General features: G+C 40.4%; 1 protein-coding gene across 3 annotated transcripts in view; it reads left to right on the forward strand.

Annotated features, from left to right (window-relative positions):
* The window catches only part of N4BP2L1 (NEDD4 binding protein 2 like 1), a 29662-nt gene extending 16391 nt beyond the window's left edge, over positions 1-13271 (forward strand). For 2 of the 3 annotated variants that reach the window (XM_043999248.1, XM_043999247.1), the window contains exons 2-5: positions 6503-6630; positions 6946-7034; positions 9480-9556; positions 11426-13271. In XM_043999248.1, the coding sequence (XP_043855183.1) occupies positions 6503-6630; positions 6946-7034; positions 9480-9556; positions 11426-11681 (550 nt within the window). In that variant the 3' untranslated portion in view covers positions 11682-13271. The remainder of the gene's footprint in view (positions 1-6502; positions 6631-6945; positions 7035-9479; positions 9557-11425) is intronic. The other variant, XM_043999249.1, reaches the window with a different exon arrangement.
* Positions 13272-20080: the final 6809 nt, after the last annotated feature.

The following is a 20080-nucleotide window of genomic DNA, read 5'->3' on the forward strand; positions in this document are numbered from 1 at the left end:
ACACACATATCTCTGTGTGTGCCTTGCCTAATTGGGAATCTCTGTTCTTTCCTGGTTTTGCTTTGCTTTCAATCTGGCCTCCTTTAAAGGGCTAGTACACAGCAAATGGAGCAGTGAAAAGACTTCTGATTTGTATAATTTTTTTTTCTGTTACTCTAGGTGTATTTGCAAACAGAGTTTTCCCAAATTTAACACATATTTTGAACTTTAAAGCCTGCCTGAATAAAGGCTATTTAAAAACACTGATGGATAGGAAAGAGGGGTTCAAAAATAAATTGAAATTGTGCTAAGAGAATTCAGCATTTTACTATTACTGACTTTTGTTACTCTAGCACCTAATCTTAATAAAGCTGATAATAAAAAGCCTTATACTTCCATTTTTTTGGACACACTATGCTTAATTGAAGCTTTAGTCTTAAATTGATATATTAGGTAACAGTAATTTATTTAGCTGTAAGGTGGTTTAAATACTTTATATTCTATTATAATTTAGAGTCTACAAATACTTGCCAAATTAAGAAACTGGCATACCGCTTAACAAATAAACATATTGAAGTAGACACTGCAGTTTTGAAAAGAAGAATTTCTAGACACATAACATCATGTCTACCCAATTATAGTTTTCATTAGGTTGTGTCGACATTGTGCAAATGAAAAAATACACTTACCTCAGCAAAATTTAGTAGCGAGGACATGCTTTAGGGTCTAATTTCATCTGGAATCAGAGTATCCCGTATCTCAGCTAAGTGGTAGGAGTCAGGAAGACTTGAGTTCAAATGCAGCCTTAGATATTCTCTGGCTGTGTGAACCTAGGCAAGTCACTTACTCTGCTTCAGTTTCTTCAGCAGTAAAATTCAGGGTTGTTACGAGGATCAAATGAGATCATATCTGTAAGGTGCCAAGTATGGTGCCTGGCACATAGTGGGTGCTATTCCTAATGATCTCTGATCTCATTTAGGTTGTTTAGTAGTCAGAGCATAGTAAACTGAGGAATTCTCCACTTTTTGGGGGGGGGCAGGGCAATGAGGGTTAAGTGACTTGCACAGGGTCACATAGCTAGTAAGTATCAAGTGTCTGAGGCTGGATTTGAACTCAGGTCCTCCTGAGTCTAGGGCTGGTGCTTTATCTACTGCACCACTTAACTGCCCCTCTAATCCACTTTTTTTTTCCTTAGTGAGGCAATTGGGGTTAAGTGACTTGCCCAGGGTCACACAGCTAGTAAGTGTTAAGTGTTTGAGGCTGGATTTGAACTCAGGTCCTCCTGACTCTAGGGCTGGTGCTCTATCCACTGCGCCACCTAGCCACCCCTCTAATCCACTTTTGCAGAAAGTTTGAGGCAGATTGATCTGACTTGCTAAAATCTGATTTGGCCCAGTGTACATAGGTGACAGACATACTCACTTCACTTACTGACCTCACATACTTATATCCCAGAAGCAGAAGAGCTTAAAGGTCATCTGGCCCAGCCTCTTCATTTAGAGAGGAGGAAGCTAAGACCTTGGGAGTTAAAGAACATAACCAACTAGGGGCAGAAAAACTAGTGTTCCTGAAACAGGGTGGCTTTTGTCAGCAAGATGAGCGAGATTGTTTTTAGTTTTAACTGTAGGTAGATCTCATTTTTATCCCTCTTTTGTTTAAATCTGACCAGGTTCTTGGATGGGGGTGGGGTGGGATCCAGAAAAATACTGAGGTAGCCTTAAATAAATCCATGTTTATTAATGTGCTGAATCTTGCTGACCACTCACTCATTAATGAATCACAAGTCCCCAAGAGATACTTACATTTGCTTTGAATATCCAGATCACTTGGGATCAGGAACAGTTTAGATATAAAGTGCTTTGACACTTGGAACATGGATCCAGAGCTGGAAGAGACAGAAGTCATCTAGTTTAACTTCCAAATGACGTCATAGACACCCAGAGAGGGGAAAAATTGTTTGCCCAAGATCAGATGGGTAAATACAAAGGAGAGCCACAATCGGAACCTGTGTTCTCTGACTCCAGTTGTCAACAGTCATTTATTAAGGACCACTGTGTGCCAGGCCTTGGGCATGCTAATGACAAAGAATGAAGCAAGCCTTACTAAGAGCCTACAGTCTCTAGTGGACTCCAGAGCCAGTGGGTTCTTTTCTTTTCTTTTTTTTTTTTTAAGCCAAATTGCCTGTTTAGTCACCTTAGATGTTTAATGAGGATGTGTGAAAATTGGGGTATTTTGTACTTCTCTCTCCAGCCTCAGTCTCTACTTTCCACTACAACTCTTCACTTCTTTGTGGTACAGTGGAGAGAGGCTTCTGAATCAGACAACACTCTTAGTTCAGATTCCACCTTTGAAGTAACTTTAGGTAAGTCACCTAACCTCCTGGCTTCATCTTCCAGCTCTGAGATGAGCCGGTTGGATTAGATGTCTCCGAAGGTCCCAGGATTCTTTGTTTGCTTTTCTGGCCCCAGTCCTAATACCCTCCCCTAACCACCCAGCTCTCCTTCCCTCCACTCCAACCTTGGCCTGTTGCAGCCCCAGCCTCAGTCCTATCCTTAAGGAGTTAGGATGAAACAGAGATCTCAGGAGTGGAGACCAGACAGATGAAAACCTAATGGGGTAAAGGATTTTCAGAGCTCTGGGAAGAAATGAGTCTGAGAGGCTTAAAATCAGGCTTATGCCGGTGATTCTGCTCAAAGGGATGAGAAAGAGATTCAAGCCCAGGTCAGGGTTATGGGCTGCATTAGGGAAGGAGCATGGTGTATTACAAAGAGCCCTAAGCTTAGAATCAGAGGACTTGGGTTCATATCGTGCTTCAGTTTCTTCACATGTAAAATGATGGGGTTGAAGGAGATGATTTCTAGAAGGTTCCCTCCCCCCATCTCCTCACCTCTCTTATTCTCCCATAAATATATGCATTTGTATTGTCTTTCTTTACTCAAACATGCCTCTCCAATGGAGTATTTCCAAATTCAACTGGAATGAACCATTTTTTTGAAGGAATGGTGCTAAAGGCAGGGCACACAACAAATCAGTTAATAAAAAACATTAAGTACCCACCATGCGCCAGACACTGCACTAAGAAGGGCCACCAACAACCAAGGGTCCAGGAACTGACAGCTAGCAAATACTTTGTAACTTGAGTCTTTACAGATAATAGGGAACATTCTCTCTTTGATCACTCATACAGATAAAATGTATGTAAATTAATAGGTCAGCCAAACTACATAAATTTGTACAAGCAGATCTTTTATTCCGATCATAGAATTTCTCAAGAACAGCATTTTTTTTCTCCCAAGAAATGAATGAAGCTACAAATCAAACAGAAACGTACTTTGAACAGCCTTTTCTAGGGGGACCTTTCCTCTTTCCTTCTCCCCAGGCACAATAGAAGAGTTCATAAAGAACAAGAGCTCACTTTTTTTTTTTTTTTTGGGCGGGGCGATGAGGATTAAGTGACTTGCCCAGGGTCACACAGCTAGTAAGTGTCAAGTGTCTGAGGCCTCATTTGAACTCAGGTACTCCTGAATCCAGGGCCGCTGCTTTATCCACTGCGCCACCTAGCTGCCCCCAAGAGCTCATATTTTTATAGAGATACATAGTTTACAAAGCACTTCCATCACAAGTTTTTCAGATACCTATAGTATTATTAATCGCATTAAAATAATAGATTTAGGGAAATGGTGAGTTGCCCAAAGTCACTTAGCTATTAAGTAGCAGAACAAGCATTTGAGCTCAGCTCCTTGACCAAGTCCAGTGTTGTTTTTGTCCTTCACAATGCTGTTAGCATGTATGCCTGAAAAGCAGGAGTCAAAACGATTATTTTCACAGACAGAAAGTTCAACTCTGAAGGGTTGGTAAAAACAAAAACCAAAAATGAGAGAGCCCTTGGGGAACCACAAGAGGTGATTGGGAAGATCCAGTTCAAAGATTAGAAAAGCAGTTAAGATTAATTAGTAGTTTATAGATGTTCAAGACATTTTAAATTTTAAATATTTTAAAATTAATTTTTAATGTTCTATTGATAACCTTTTGTACACCAGTCATTTACCTATATGCCCTCTCGTGTAACAAAAAAAATTAATTAAGCCAGACTAAAGAGGAATGACTGCATATGTAGCCTTCCATTCTCAGAGCCCCCCACCTTTCTAAGGTGAGGGAAGTGTGTTTCACCTTCTGTTCACCAAGGATAATTTTTTAAAGATTGAATAGCAAGCCAATGATAAGAATCCTACAGATTTCAAATTCAGGACTAAAAAGCAAATATGGGTATTGACTGCCAAAGATGCTTCAAAAGTACATAGATGGATAATAATTTAACAAGTTATGGAACAAGTAGATTGATCCATGAAGTCAATGTGCCATATTTACTACTTTAACCACCATTGAATGTGATCTTCGGGCATAGGCAACTTATATATAATGGATGTTTTATTTGCTTTGAGACTTGGAAAAATAAGCCTAGTTCCAGCTCAAGTTTTTTTTTTTTAAAAGTGTAACTCATGAGCTCTGAAAAGATGTCTTTAGAATAACTGTCAGCAGTGGGAGACAGTTTGCTAAGAGTATAGGCTAACTTAAGTAAAATAATAATATTAAAATAGCATAAGAACAGAACCCAGTCTCAGCAACTCTTCTTTCTGCATCTTCCCTTCCTTATCTCCTCTTTATTTTCAGAGTTCAACAATGTGCTTGAGCTTCCTAGAGAGTCCTTATAAAAGGGGCAAGGGCTATTTGCTTGTATTTCTTTCATCATGTGCCACTCTCATTTGATTCCTAGTAAGGTAAAAGGCTAAATTAAATACTTGTGGCACAGTCTGAAAGAACACATCAGTTTTCTTCAAGCAGTTCAGTATATTTCCTCCTGCCACATAACGTTCACTTTCCTACTTGTGTCTTGGTCAGACAGGACAAAGCTGTCATCAGGAGCCCAAGCTGAGCAGTGGGACTGACTGTGGCTTCTTTGTGGCTGCCAGGCTTGTGTGCCACGTGCCTGGTATCTCACTTGGCTCATGCTTTTTTGGGTCATGGATCCAATGTCTTATTCTAAATATGGCAATGTGTATTGAACCTTGGGCTCTTGAGTACAGTTTTTCCAAGACGTAGGAAATATAACATGGGTATTTCCAGTGGAAAATTCTGTACTTGAAAATACAGAAACTTTCTGTACTGTTCTTTTCCAGTAAGTGGGAACAGTCAAGTGCTACATAGAATGAATTTAAAGAGGGATCTGGGAAGGCAATATGCCACAGTGGAGAAAACTGTTCCCAAATTGCTAGCTGGGTGACAGTGGGTGAGTCACTTAACTTCTGAGTCTCACTTTCCCCACTGGTTAAAACAGGGGTAAGAATTGTAGTTTCTATACTTACAAGATTGTGAGGCCCAGATTACAAAATGTATGTAAAACACTTGGCAAAACTTAAATGAACTTTATGACCAGTAGTTATGACTAAGCTAGTCCGTCTCTCTGAGGAGGGACAAAGACAGGTGAGAGAGTCTGCCTACCTCTCCATCAGTGCTATACTCAAGGTCTGCCAGGTCCTTCACCCTGGGGATGTTCTTGGGCCTGCTGCTCCTCTACCAGTCAGCCACAGTGCCTGAAATTCCTCCATTACTCACACTGTTTGCCTTAAAGTGTTCTATGCTATTGGCTGCATTATTGTAGCATAATGAAAAAAGGGCTGCTAGACTTATGGATTTGAATTCTGGCTTTGGGACCCTGGGCCAATTCACGTCAATTTCTTGAAACCTGTTTCCTTATCTGTACAATAGGAGTAATGCTACTTACAATATCTAAAGAATTATTATGAGGAAAGAAAGTCCTCTGTGAATATTAACCCCTATTTAAATCGCAGGGGTGAGGTATTACCTCATTATTAACATTAATACCTCAGCATGAAAGAGCTGCTCAGAGTAGTCTTAGGAGAGAGCAGGTCTCTTAAGAAGATGGGAGGCAGGGAAGGTAAGTAAGTATTGATTGGGAATGGGAGGACAGGGAGGGAAGGGTGTGAAGACAAAAGGTGCAGAGTCTGGGGCATTCCCTGAGAAGGAAGATCCAAAGGAGAGTCACTGTGGAAGAAGGCTCTTGGGCAGACCAGGGTTAGCCAAATACTGAGTGTCTTGTGGGGCAGGGAAAGAGGAGTGGTAGGAACAAAACAAGCATGCTAAAAAGAGTAATAGAAAAATGACCCGAACAGGACTTTTCCTGATTTGTAGCTTTGCTTTTAGGGCCAGCCTGGCCTGACACAAGTAGCTGCAGGGATCTAGCCTGGCTCTGTTACCAGGTCTGACAAAGCATATCCCAGGAACCCCCACCCTTTCTTGCCTCATTCTGAGACGCCAAACACTTCCCCATTTAACTGAATTGTAACCATTGAAAGTCCTGTCACAGAATCAAACACCCCTAGAATGTTCAGAGCTGGAAGGGGACTTCAGGGGCCATTGAGACTGAAACTTCCCCAGAGGGAACCTTCCCATTGTGACTGTGTCATGGATGAAAAGCAACACATGTCCTTCCCTTCTTTTCCAGACAACTGAAACATGACTTTCCCAGGGCCCTGATCTTCAGCACAGATGATTTTTTCTTCAAGGAAGATGGTACTTACGAGTTCAACCCTGATGTCCTGGAGGAAGCTCACGACTGGAACCAGAAAAGAGGTGATGAAATAGGCTCTTGGGAGGCCCCCAAGAGTCTTGCATGCTGGGCACAGTGTGGGGGCACCGAAGGAAGATGTTCTGAGGAAGGGCAGCAGCTCTATTCACTTTTCCCCAAATGGCTCATCTGAGGCAACTTCTTCCCGTGGCCTCTAGGAAGAAGGGATCTCCAATACAGACCAGGGTTAGAAGAGAGGCCGTCAAAGCCGTGTATTGGCAATGTCCAAGAGTAAACAAAAATGAACCTTGTGGATTTCACTCACTCCTTCCACTGTTTGTTGCATGTTGTTTACTGTTGTGTAACATGTTGTGTTGCAGCAAGGAAAGCAATGAGGAATGGCATATCCCCAATTATTATTGATAATACCAACCTTCACGCCTGGGAGATGAAGCCCTATGCAGTCATGGTAGGAAGAAGTATCATTCTGAATTTTCGGTTGTAGACATTGGTGGGAAAGTGGAAACGTTCATTCTTTCCTCTCTTCTTGATCTTCCGCTTCCATTTATTGGCAGCAACAGTCCTTCTCCCTCCTGGGAGCAAAGGGGCTGAGGCTTCACTCTGCTGCTTGCCTTGGCTATTCTGTGGCTGAAATTTTCTGAAAATGACACCTCCCCAGATGTTACTCTGACCCTAGGAGATGATATGATCATTTTCAAATCCATCCTTGTTACTGTTCAAAGTCCTTGGCAGATTATCTGTTTTGTGCCAGTGTATCTGGAAGGTGCTGAGGTTCTTCCAGAAACAGAAGTTGCTGGGTCAGATGGCTTAAAGGGAGAGTTGTCTGTTAACGCTCTCTTTCATATTTCAGTACTCTTTAACAAGCCAGTCTAATTCTTTAGTAAGCCAGGGCTTTGCGGCCTTTGCATGACCGACTGCTTTGCAAGTTCAAACTTCAGAGAATTTTTGAGTCTTAAAATTAAACTGGAACAAACATAATGTTCTGTGTATATATGTATTTGTAAACATATATAAATGCCTATAATTCAGTTCTCAAACATCTATATTAACTATGGTGGGAAAGAGTAGCATGGATAATTCCCAAATACCTTTCCTTTGACTTTGGAATTTTTGGTTAACAAATTACTATTTCCTAATTACATCTCCTTCACACTGATATTAAAGCAAGTTTTCTTCCTTTCTTTTCCCCCACACATCTACTGATAGTGGGGGAAGGCAATCAGAAGGTCATGGGGCACCAGGGAGAGGACAGACTGGCATATAACATTCACTACCAGTGATCTCCACATGGGTAATCATCCATTGACTATCTCCAAACCTGGACTCATACTAACCCATCTGATTACATATTTGATTCCTATCATAAACACAAAACTCACCTATATCATCACCATCATCATTTTTTTTTAGCAAAGCATTAAACCTAGGTCTGCTTGCTCTCTTCTCACTGTTTTTCATGGGTTCGGGTTATACTGTTTGGTGGTTGGTGAGGGAGGGTAATTTAATTAGGATCTAGTTTGTGCTGGCTAGTTCTGGATGAAGAAAGAATGAGCAAGGTATATAGAGCACATGGGGAAAAGCAGAACTCGGAATTAAGAATCAAGGAAGGACAAAGTGAGTGATTTTTGTGGGAGTTTGAACTGGTCTTATTTTGAACCTTTTTGGATATGTTCATCTTTTCCCTTAGAGTTCATTTAGTGGTTATTCATGTGTTTACAAGAAATTAGGTGCTTTCTAGATTATTTAAATAACCCTCCAGTTAGGGAGAAAAGACTACATTTGAGGAAAATGAAAATTTGTTTTCATTAAATATTATATAGGGCCAGTGAACAGGGAGGAAAATAGACAAGATATAAGACACAAGTGTGTACATGTGGACATACATATTTTTGAAGGAATAAGGAAAATGTCTTGATTGAGGGAAAGGGAGAAAGATGGCTCATGCTTCACTGTATTGAGTGGCAGGGAGTTACTTCTAGGGAAGAATGCCTGGGTAGGTTAAGTGGAAATGACTGTACTGTTCTTTGGTAAGCTTTGTTCCCAAACCAGGAAGAAATTGACTTTTAGGCAAATTTTAAGGGCCTCTGAATTCATTCATTCCATTGAGGGTGAAAGCTTGGATACCTTTCTTGATTAGTATTCTATAACAATCTAATGAGAAAATAAAATCAGTGCTCTGCACTCAGATGTTCAAGGATCTTTTGTGTTTTCTCCAAATCTTGGAAAAAGCACACTAAACATTCTCACTTGCTAAGTGTGAAGATCATGCTAGGTTACCTAGGGTAATTATAGAAGTGAATTTAGAGATCATTTAGTAATTCCTGATGTCTTTGGAAAGTACTACATTTGTCAAAATGGACCCAAAGAGAGCAGACTTACATTTTCTCTTTAAAACACCTCTAGAGAGGATTTCATGGACTTTCTCCATAATATTTATCTGAAGTCACCTCTCAGCACCAATAAAACCTTTTAAATATGAATTTAAAGAACTCCATTCTTGGGGGCAGCTGAAACCCTAGGTGGCACAGTGGATAAAGCACCAGCCCTGGATTCAGGAGGACCTGAGTTCAAATCCAGCCTCAGACACTTGACACTTACTAGCTATGTGACCTTGGGCAAGTCACTTAACCTCATTGCCCTGGGCCCCTCCCCCCATTTTAAAATTCCTTTCTCAGGAATTAGTGTGAAATTTGAAAGTGTTATTTATAATCTAAGAATCTGCTTTAGATACTGTGAAGTCATTAAGCAAATCAAAGCATGGCCAAGGTTGTGAATTACCAGCAATACAAGAGATTTTTAGATAAGATACAGAATAAATGTTAAATGGCAGAATAAATAATATTAAACACATGCCTATGTCCTCAGTGGTTTTTGCATTTTCTTTTTAAATAAGGCACTTGAAAATAACTATGAAGTTATATTCCGAGAACCTGACACTCGTTGGAAATTCAATGTTCAAGAGTTAGCAAGGTATTTGTTTTTTTCTTTAGTACTTTTTATTATGTATATATCTTGTTGTCTTCAAATATTTCAGAATGAACACAAGACTTTTTTCAAGCCAGGAATGATAATTCTTGGAAGTGGCTCTCAGATTGCAAGTGTTAGATTTTTCAGCCTCTTTTTAAAAACAATGCTCATGGGAGGAGTTCAGAGAAACCTGGAGGGTCTTACGTGAGCTGATGATGAGTGAGATGAGCAGAACCAGAAGAACATTGTACACAGTATCATCAACATTGAGTGTTGACCTACTGTGATGGACTATATTCTTCTCACCAATGCAATGGCACAGAAGAGTTCCAGGGAACTCGTGATAGAAGAGGATCTTCAAATCCAAGAAAAAAAACAAAATTGTGGAGTATAGATGCTGACTGAACCATACTATTTCTTTTGTTTTGGGTGCTGTTGGTTTTTTTTTCTATTTTGAGGTTTTGCATTACTGCTCTGATTTTTTCTCTTATAACAGGATTAATGCAGAAATAGGATTAATGTTATTATGTGTATATATATGTGTGTGTATAGATATATATATCTATATGTCTATGTATATAGATATATAGATATAACCTATATCAGATTACCTGCTGTCCAGGGGAGGGGGGAGGGAGAAAAATCTGAAATTGTAAAGCTTGTATAAACAAAAGTTGAGAACTATCTTTACATGTAACAGAAAAAATAAAATACCTTATATGTTAAAAAAACAAACAAACAAACAAACCCAATGCTCATGGTTAAGCCTTCAGCCTTGTCTAGAATTGGGTACATTAGTAAGGCCTGAATCCTTGGATAAGACAACTAATTTCATAGGTTTATCATTGTGTAATGAAAGGTTTTATTTAAACAAATATTTTGCTAAAGAACCAGAAAAAAAACAGATGCCTAGATGCAAGTGGCTAAATAAACTGTGATGGTGAATATAATGTAATATTATTGCACTGCAAGAAATGATGTATATGGAGGACACAGGAGTGCAGAAAGACTTATGAATTGATAGAACCAGGGAATCCAAAATGGGAAAACAGTATATATAAGTGGAAAGCACAAAAACAATTGAAACTGAGTCTTGAGTAATTTATTAGATCAAGCTTAGCTCTGAAGAGATATGAGAATGCACCTTCCTCCATTCTTTGAAAAGGTGAGGGACAATAGCTTTTGAATACAGCATATACCATCACTCAGTTTAAGTTTTAGATAGTTTTTTTCAACTACATTCCCCCCCCCCCAATTCTCTGACATAGAGAAAGGCTCTCTGAGTTGGGGGGGGGGAGGGACATAGTTGAAAATGAAGGTCATGTAAAATCAGTCAAAAACTGGAAAAAAAATCTTGCTAAAAGAGGGATGTCAACAGAAGAAAACATGTAAGTGGTCATTTTAAAGCAGTGTTCTAGATCTGGGATTGTACATTTATTATAATTGAATTTTGCATTTTGAAATCTCCCTTAGGTAAAAAAAATATTGTTAGATGCCAAGTTGGTACTAACTCCCATGTTAGGACCCTAGTGCAAGGATTCTGTCCTCATATATCTGTTGGTTCCTCTGAACTGTGACTTGTAATGTGAAGTGCCTGATAAGATCCAGTGATCATCCTTGGGTTTGAGAGAAATTTTCACTTTGGTCCAGATATCTGGTGCCCTTTGTGTTCTTGTCCTTGCCTTCCTCAAACACTAATGTGCAGGGCAAGAGGAACATGGGGTTCCAAGGTAACTTAAGGGTCAGATTTTACATTTTCCCAGTTAAGCTCTGGGAATATGAAATTGTACAAGAAATCTTCATACTTTTTAGTGTAAGAAAATGGCATTGACATATTGATATAATTAAAATATTTCTGTTTTTTCAATGCAGAAGAAACACACATGGGGTCCCAAGAGAAAAAATACATCGAATGAAAGAACAGTATGAGCATGATGTGACCTTTCACAGTGTACTTCATTCAGAAAAACCAAGCCGACTGAGTAGAAGCCAGGACAGGCATGTGCCACCTTTCAACAATGCAGGATACTGGAACACCTACTCGGGGTTTCCAAACCGGAGAGCCCATGGGGCCTTCTCAAATGACAGCTACTTTAACAGAAGGGGGGGTTACCATAATGGGTATTAAGAGTTATTATATATTTTATCTTTACAGCTGTTTTACATTTTCCTAAATCAGTTTTTACTTCAGATACTTGTATTTTATTATCTGTTCAGTTTGTCAGAGTTCTAATGTAATTCCAAGGTAAATGATTGAACTGGGGAAGTCTTAGTGCCTAAGTCATTGTTATCATTAAAAGAAGTTTATTGGGGGCGGCTAGTTGGCGCAGTGGATAAAGCACCGGCCCTGGATTCAGGAGTTCCTGAGTTCAAATCCGGCCTCAGACACTTGACACTTACTAGCTGTGTGACCTTGGGCAAGTCACTTAACCCCCACTGCCCCAAAAAAAGAAAAGAAAAAAGGAGTTTATTAATTGACCGCATGTGCTGAGGGCCTGTGCACAGTTGACTAAGCAGACACAGTCCCTTCCTCTGAGAATGAAATCATAGTTGAAATGTGCTCAGGTACAGAGGACAGTTGTAGCCATGTGATAGAATAAAACTGAACCAGATCATAAAGTGTTTCTATTATACATATTTAAACATTAGTGCAATTGATTTCTCTGTAATAGGGATTTATTTTTTCACTTGATGTATTTGACCCTAGGACACTCATGCATGTCTTGTGTTGTGCAGTGGGGAGTCTCCATCTCATTTTAGATTGTCCCATTGCATATGCTGTTTTGGTTAAGATATCTGTACCAGGGAATGTATGAGTTGTGACCAAAAGGGGAATATTTTTGCTTTTTAAACAAATGTAGCAGAATTTATATAGCCAAATAAGACTTCTTTCCTTGAAAGTAGTCACCTTAAGGAAGCTCAATCCAAGATTGCTATCATTTCCCAAAATGTTTTAGGAAGGAAACCAATCATGTTAAATAATAAAATCTAGAGCCACAACCCCTTTTTGATCACCTACCTTGTTCATTGGTTTCCAAGAGCTTTAGACTATAGTATAGCTAAAAGTGAAGTCCACTTTTAGAAAGGATCTTTAGATTTGTATAGAAGGGGGCAGCTAGGTGGCACAGTGGATAAAGCCTTGGATTCAGGAGAACCTGAGTTCAAATCCGGTCTCATACACTTGACACTTTACTAGATGTGTGACTCTGGACAAGTCACTTAACCCTCATTGCCCTGCAAAAAAAAAAAAAAGATTTGTATAGTAACATTGTTTCTGATTTACCAGAAATAGATCAAATTTGGGGGAACTCAATTAAGAACCAACCATAAACCAGGTGGTTAAAAATGATAATATGAAGACGAGTAGCATCATTAATATGGTAGCAATGGGACCATGCACAATGTGCAAAAAGAGGGTATCTTGGGAATGTCCCTTTCTCCAATTACACAGAAAAGCATCTGTTAACAAGTACCGTTTCCTTAGTGCAAATTAATTAGAATGTTTTTTCCCCTTGTTACCCTTTCACTTAAGACACTGATAAACCAACACCATGTGTAGCTTTGCTCTTGGCTAATGTAAGATTGTTCTCTATAGGCTCTATTTTCTAGTGTTTTGTAATCTCTAATTTTTAAAGTGTTTCAAACAATGGTGCTTTAAGTCGTTCTTTAATGTATGTTGTATTTATATGAATTTAACAAAGCAAATATTGAACGTAAACTATGTTTTCTGGATATGACATTCTATTTTCGTACATGCTATCAATATACATCAGTACTTGAGAACATTCATGATTTTCTACTTCCTTCACTGCCAAAAATTGAAGAGTTGGTCCTCGTGAGTTGCACCCCCCCACACACACACCTAAAACAAATGTCATTGGTGGACCAATCCTGTTGATGAGTCTCTCTCTAAATGCATCTGGGTTGATCTTGAGGTGAAAGACATATGGTCTATTGCCAGGCCCAAATTATGGCCACAAGGTCACTTTACTATGTTAAGAATTAACCCTTGTAAGTACAAGTTCCTGTTTTAAATAAAAAAATTCATTACCTCATCTTTTTATCCCTCCTGCCCCTTGAGGAGGCAGTCTGGTAAGCAAGTGAAATTAACCTTGATCTGCTTTGTAAAGTTTTCCCTGATAAATTTGAAAGAGGGAGACATTATTTAACATTCCATAATCTGGCAACATGTGACTTTCATTTTATGACAGGTATCTTAATGCCTGCTGTCAGTGAAAAGATGTGCATGTGTGTATGTATGTGTGTATATTTGTATGTATACGCACATATATGAATACATACATTTATTTAAATAAACTTTTCTCAGTTGATCTTTCTTTCAAACAGAAAGATCCCATAAACTATGATGGAATTTGCTGCTGAAGTCTGTACCATAGGATAGGAGGCTTAAATTCAGTGTCGTCATAATTCTTACTAAACTCAAAGAGTACCACTCGGTCAAAAAGCACGAGTTACTATATGCTCATCATGGTACTAAACACTAGTGGTAAGAGACAGAGTTTTAAGTCCCTGCCCTCACAAATGTGGCGTACAACAAGGATATAGAAAAATGTGTGTGTGTGTATAAAGTAGACAAGATAGTTTGAGGAGGGATCCATTAACAGCAAAGGTGACCAGAAAGGTCTTCAAGAAGAACACAGCATTTGATCTGAGAATGAAGAAAAACCGATTGCAGAAGCTGATGGGATGGGGAGAATCATTGTAGCCATGAGAGGGAGCCAGGACAAAGACGACGAGATAGGATATAAAATGTTTCTAGTGTGATTGAATTGCAGCGTTCAGGAGGGAAGTAGTATCTAAGACAGGAAGGGGCATGTAGGACCCATTTCCTTTTCCAGTCTTAAACCTTACACCCCTTCACATGTGGAGATTTAAATATCAAACATGAAATCCTAAAGGCAATAGGGAGCCACTGCAATGTAACACAGACCTGTGCTTCAGGAAAACAGCTCCACTGTGTGGAGGACAGATTGAAGGATGAGGCTGGAAGTGAGAGACCAAAGAGGCTAATGTAATAATGCATACAAGAGGAAAAGAGTAAACATGATGGCTATGTGAGTGGCAAGCAGGGGACCCATTCTAGAGACATTGTGAGGACAGAAATGACAAGATTTGGCTACTGACTGGATATCTAGGGTGAGTAAAAGGAGGTCATGGTTGTGAACCTGGGTGAATGGAAAGGTGATGGTGTTCTTGACAGGAAAAGTGAAGTTTGGAAAAGGTGGGTTTTCAAGGGAAAAATAATTGGCTTGAAAAGGAAAACAGTTGGAAATAGAGAGCTGGAGAAGGACTAAGGCTGGATATAAAGCTGTGCAACAAATGAAATGAATGGAAACTGATTAAGTCACCAAGTGAATGTACAGAGAAAAAGGAGGAGGACAGAGCCTCGGGATATAGCCACAGCTAGTCAACAATATGGATAACGAATCAACAAAGAAAACTGAGGAGCAGTAGGAAGGTTAGGAAAACAGAGAGCATCATGATGAAAACCCAGAAGGGAAAGATTAGGAAGAGTCGGTCAGTAGTGCCACTTGCTGTTCAGAGATCATGGCCTGCTTCTAACCCGGCCCCCACAGCCATCAGAGAGGGGATCGAACTTGGTGGAAGGGAAATCTGCCTACCGTGTCACCACCCCCATGAAATGCTAACCAATTGCCATAGTGGACAGATCAACCTATGGGCCCTGGTGATACTGATGTAGGAGGCAAAAAGGGGTTAACAGAAAAACCCAAGATCCAAGCTCTAATTCAGATGGGAACTCTAAGGGGGATTCGGACCCCAGGTAATGGATAACTTACAAGTCAGGAAGCTAGGCTTTCGTACCCACAGTAATCAGTACCCATAATGGGAACAGAAGGAGCTAGGCCGTGAAGGCCTAAGACTATAACAATGACAAAACTGACAGGCTATAGAAACTCAAACTAGGAATAAATGATAAATGAAGATGTTTTAAAAGTAAGCGGGGGGAATCAGAAAGAGACATGCGCAGAAAAGGCCAAATTTGTCCCCAGATTCACCTTATGACATGTAAACCCCCAAAACACATTTCCACTGAAAAAGGTACCCGCCTCGGGGGTTGGCTTAGGACCCCAGGAACTCCAAATTAGGATAAGCCCTCCCCTGTGCCTCCCTAAGGTAGAGATTATTATAATGAGACTGATAATTTATCCATACTATAAATATAACTGTCTTTTCTTTCACTATTGGAGAGATGCCTTTCCACCATTCTGGTTCTTTCCCTGTGATCACTCACAGTATTGCAATGAAACTTGGGAAACTGAGTCACTGAGTCTTGTCATTCTTCTGGGATGACTCACTATTAATTTGACCCTTAATTCCATCCCACATGAATACTTGGTCCTTTAAAGTATCATATATGGGGGTTACACTCATGGGGATGTGACCTGGGATCCTTCTGGCAGTGCCACAGCCCAGTACAGCTACTAAAGACTCAGAAAAGAAAATACATCCCCGTAAAATCCTTGATACCCTCAAATGTTTCAACATGACTTTATCAAGTGGAAATGACATTGGAAGATACGTTATTACCATCTGCTTGGCTGCTATATCCTAGGGACCACCAAGCTTTTCCATCTGACTTGGAACTAAAACCTCTTACGTGTTGTCTCTCCCATTACAACAGGAACCCAGTCAGAGGTTATCTTGCTTTTTCTCTGTATCCTCAGCACTTAGCACAGTATTTTCACAAATTTTCTTCATTTATTCATTCAATTGAGGAAAAGGTTTGAAATAATTCAATTGGGCGATTATAGAGCAGTTTCATTCGAGCTCCAAAGCCAAACTGCAAGGTTAACATTAGGCAGTGAGAGGGAAGAAGTGGAGGTATCAAGTGTAGGCAACCTTTTCAAGGTGTTTGGCTAAGAATGAAAGGAGAGATATGGGATGCTTAGTGGAAATTGATTAGTAAGTATTAAGCACCTGTATGTTAGGCATTGTGCTAGATACTGGGGATAAAAATTAAATGAAGGAAACAATCCCTACAAACAATCCCTTGAGGGTTTTTTAAGGAAGGAGGAGATGGGCAATTTTATAGGCAGCAGAAAAGGAAGCAATACTCCCCAAAGGGAAAGCTACCACACCCTTTATTTGCTGTGCAAAAAGTCCTAACAAATTCCTATCCAAAACCCTGGAGGTGTCACTACAGAACTGACTCCTTTGGGTGTTTCAGACACCACCTTCCAGCCCCGCCCCCGGCCCCCCCACGCCCCTAGTGGCCTCCTTAATAATAGTTCTCTAGGGAAAGAAAGCAATGACTAACCCTAGACAAATTTTTTTTTTGAGAGGCAATGGGGGTTAAGTGACTTGCCCAGGGTCACACAGCTAGTAAGTATTAAGTGTCTGAGGACAGCTTTGAACTCAGGTCCTCCTGAATCCAGGGCCAGTGCTTTATCCACTGTGCCACCTAGCTGCCCCCCTAGACAAAATTTTAAAGTGTTTGAGTGCTTTTTCCCCCCCATCCCTACTACCAAGTCCTGTGGCTATCTAACATCACTGTAGTACCCACTTCCCCTTCCAATCTTCTTCCACCTTAGACATGCCCCCACACTTGAGGATTCAGTGACACTGACCTCCTGGCTGTTCCTCACAGGAGACACTCCGTCTCCTGACGCCCAGGGTTTTCCCTGGCTGTCCCCTGTGCCTGCAATACTCTCCTACCTCATCTTCATTTTCTGGTTTCCATGGTTTCCTTCAGCTCTCGGAAGCCTTTCCAAGTCCTCAATCTTAAAGCCTTTCCTCTGAACTCACCCCAATTTATCCTGTATATGTCTTTTTTTGTATGTAAGTCGTTTGTATGCTGTCTTCACCATTAGACTGGGAGGTCTTTGAATGCAGAGACAATTTGCTTTTTTTGGTATCCTTAGCGTTTTCAGCACAGTGCCTGACACATAGTAGTTGCTTAATAACGTCTCCTGGTTCTTCTGTCCAATCACTCCTCAATCTCCATTGCTGGATCTTCCTCCACATCACTCCCTCTAACTGTAGGTGTCCTTCAGGGTTCTATCCTGGGCCTTCTTCTCTTCTCCCATGCCAGAAAACCAAACAGCTTCCATTGGAAGATTCTGAAAATCACCTGGCAAGATAAGGTACCAGACACTGAGGTTCTCTCTTGAGCTGAACTGTCATGTGTTTAAACTCTTCTGCAGAGAGTGCAATTCTGATGGGCTGGCCATGTTGTTTAAATGCCAAACATAAGTTTACTTAAAACATATGTTTTACAGAGATCTTGCACAAGGGAAGCGCTCACAGGATCGTGAGAAATGATACAAATACACTCTCAACGTCTCTCTGAAGAACTTTACTATGGTTTGTGAGACATGAGACCCTGGCACAGGACTGTCTAGCATGGGGCACCCACATCAAAGAAGGCACTGTGCTCTAAAAGCAAAGCAGAATTCTTCAAAAGGAATGTGAAATGACAAATTTAAAGCCATCTCTACTCCAGATGCTCACGTGAACTATTCGTGCCCAACTTGTATTGATTTGATCAGCCAGTCAGATATGCTGTCCTTTGGCCTCAACATTGGTCCTCTTTGAGTATGAAGGATGAATACCACTTTACTTGGTGATTTTAGCTCCCATGATTTAACGACCATGGCTATGCCGATGATTCTCAAACCAGACTTTCCTGCCCCACGTTCTCTGCCGACTTCCAAACTCGCATTTCTGACTACCTTTCAATTGCAGACATTTAGAACTCAATGTCTAGGAGGTATCTTAAACCCAAAATGTCCAAAAGTGAACTTGTCTTTTCCATTTAACCTTCTTCCCTTCCAAACTTCCTTATTACTGTTGAGAGCAACACTGGTTTTCCAGTCCCCCAGGCTCACAATCTAGGTGTCATCCTTGACTCCTCCTCATCATTTCCGCCTCTCCAGTCAATCAATACATCCAACTTGGATATCTTGGATGGAGCCAAGATGGCAGGGAGAAGCCAGGGAGTTGCCTGAGTTCTCCCCAGTTTTCCTCAGAAACAACATTAAATCAAGCCTCTAAAAGGATTTTGAAGCTACAGAACCTACAAAAAGGAGTGAAATAACCTTTCAGTTTAAGATAACTTAGAAGGATTTTGGGAAAGGTCCATCTCACTTGGATAAAAGGGGAGTACAACCCAGCACAGATGGTGTCTGGCAAGCCTGTGGAAGACTCTTAGCCACAGCACAGATCAGCAACTGAAGCCCCTCGGTCTTGGCGCAGCAGGTCAGCTGTGAGGCCTCTAGCTCCAGTGCAGCAGATAAACTGCCAGTCCAGGAATCCCACACAACAGGTGTGACTAGGCTGGGTCAACCCAGTGCAGTGAGCAAGCCATGAGCCCCTGAAACCTCAGAGGAGAAAGCCAGTGATCAGGCCCCTGGCTGCCAGCACAAGAAGCTTGGGGGGAGGGCTCCTTGTGCCCCAGGAGCAGAGCTCAACTTTAAAAGGCATGAAAGAGACTATAAAATGAGTAAGAAACAGAATAGAATCCTGACCATAGAAAACTGCTATGGGACAGGGAAGATCAAAACACAAACTCAGAAGAGGACAACACTGTCAAAATGCCTACATTTGAAGCCTCACAGGGGAAGGTGAATTGGTCTCAAAACCCCAAAATGTTATTCAATAAGGTTAAACTGTTTACATCCTGACTTGAGAAGATAAGTGTAACTCTTGAGAACTGTATCTCTATTAGGGCAGATAGGAGTATACATAGACAGAGGGTGTGGGTTTAAGTTGACTTTGATGTAATGATATAAAAAAAAAAGGGTGAAAAAAAGGATTGTACTGCAAGAAGAGGAAAGGGGGAGGCAGAATAGAGTGAATTACATCACATGAAGAGGTACAAAAGACCAATTACAGTAAAGGGAAAAAAGGGCATTGGTGAGCATTGTTTGAACCTTATCCTCATTAGACTTGGCTCAAAGAGGGAATAATAACATACACACTCAGTTGGGTATAGAAATTTATCTTACCCTACAGGGAAGTAGGGGGGGAAAGGGAAAAGAATAGGAGGGGGATGATTAAAGGGAGGGGTGGTCAGAAGCAAAACACTGATGAGGAAGGACAGGGTGAAAGGAGAAAGAAAAGTATAAACAGGGGAAAAATAGGATGGAGGGAAATACAGAGTTAGTAATCATAACTGTGAATGTGAATTGGATGAATTCTCGCATAAAATAGAAGTGGATAGTAGAATGGATTAAAAACCAGAATCCAATACATCTGAAGCTGAGAGATACACACAGAGTAAAGGTAAAAGGCTGGAATAGAATATATTGTTTCAGCTGAAGTAAAGAAAGCAAGGGTAGCAAACCTGATCTCAGACAAAGCAAAAGCAAAAACTAACTAAAAGAGAAGAAAACTACACCTTGCTAAAAGGTACAATAGACAATGAAGTAATATCAGTACTAGATATATATGCCCCAAGTGGTATAGCATCCAAATTCTTAGAGAAGTAAGTTAGAGGAAGAAAAAAGACAGTGAAACTATACTAGTGGGGAACCTCAATCTACC

This window comes from Dromiciops gliroides, chromosome 3 (assembly GCF_019393635.1).
Source record: "Dromiciops gliroides isolate mDroGli1 chromosome 3, mDroGli1.pri, whole genome shotgun sequence".
NCBI classification, from domain to species: domain Eukaryota; kingdom Metazoa; phylum Chordata; class Mammalia; order Microbiotheria; family Microbiotheriidae; genus Dromiciops; species Dromiciops gliroides.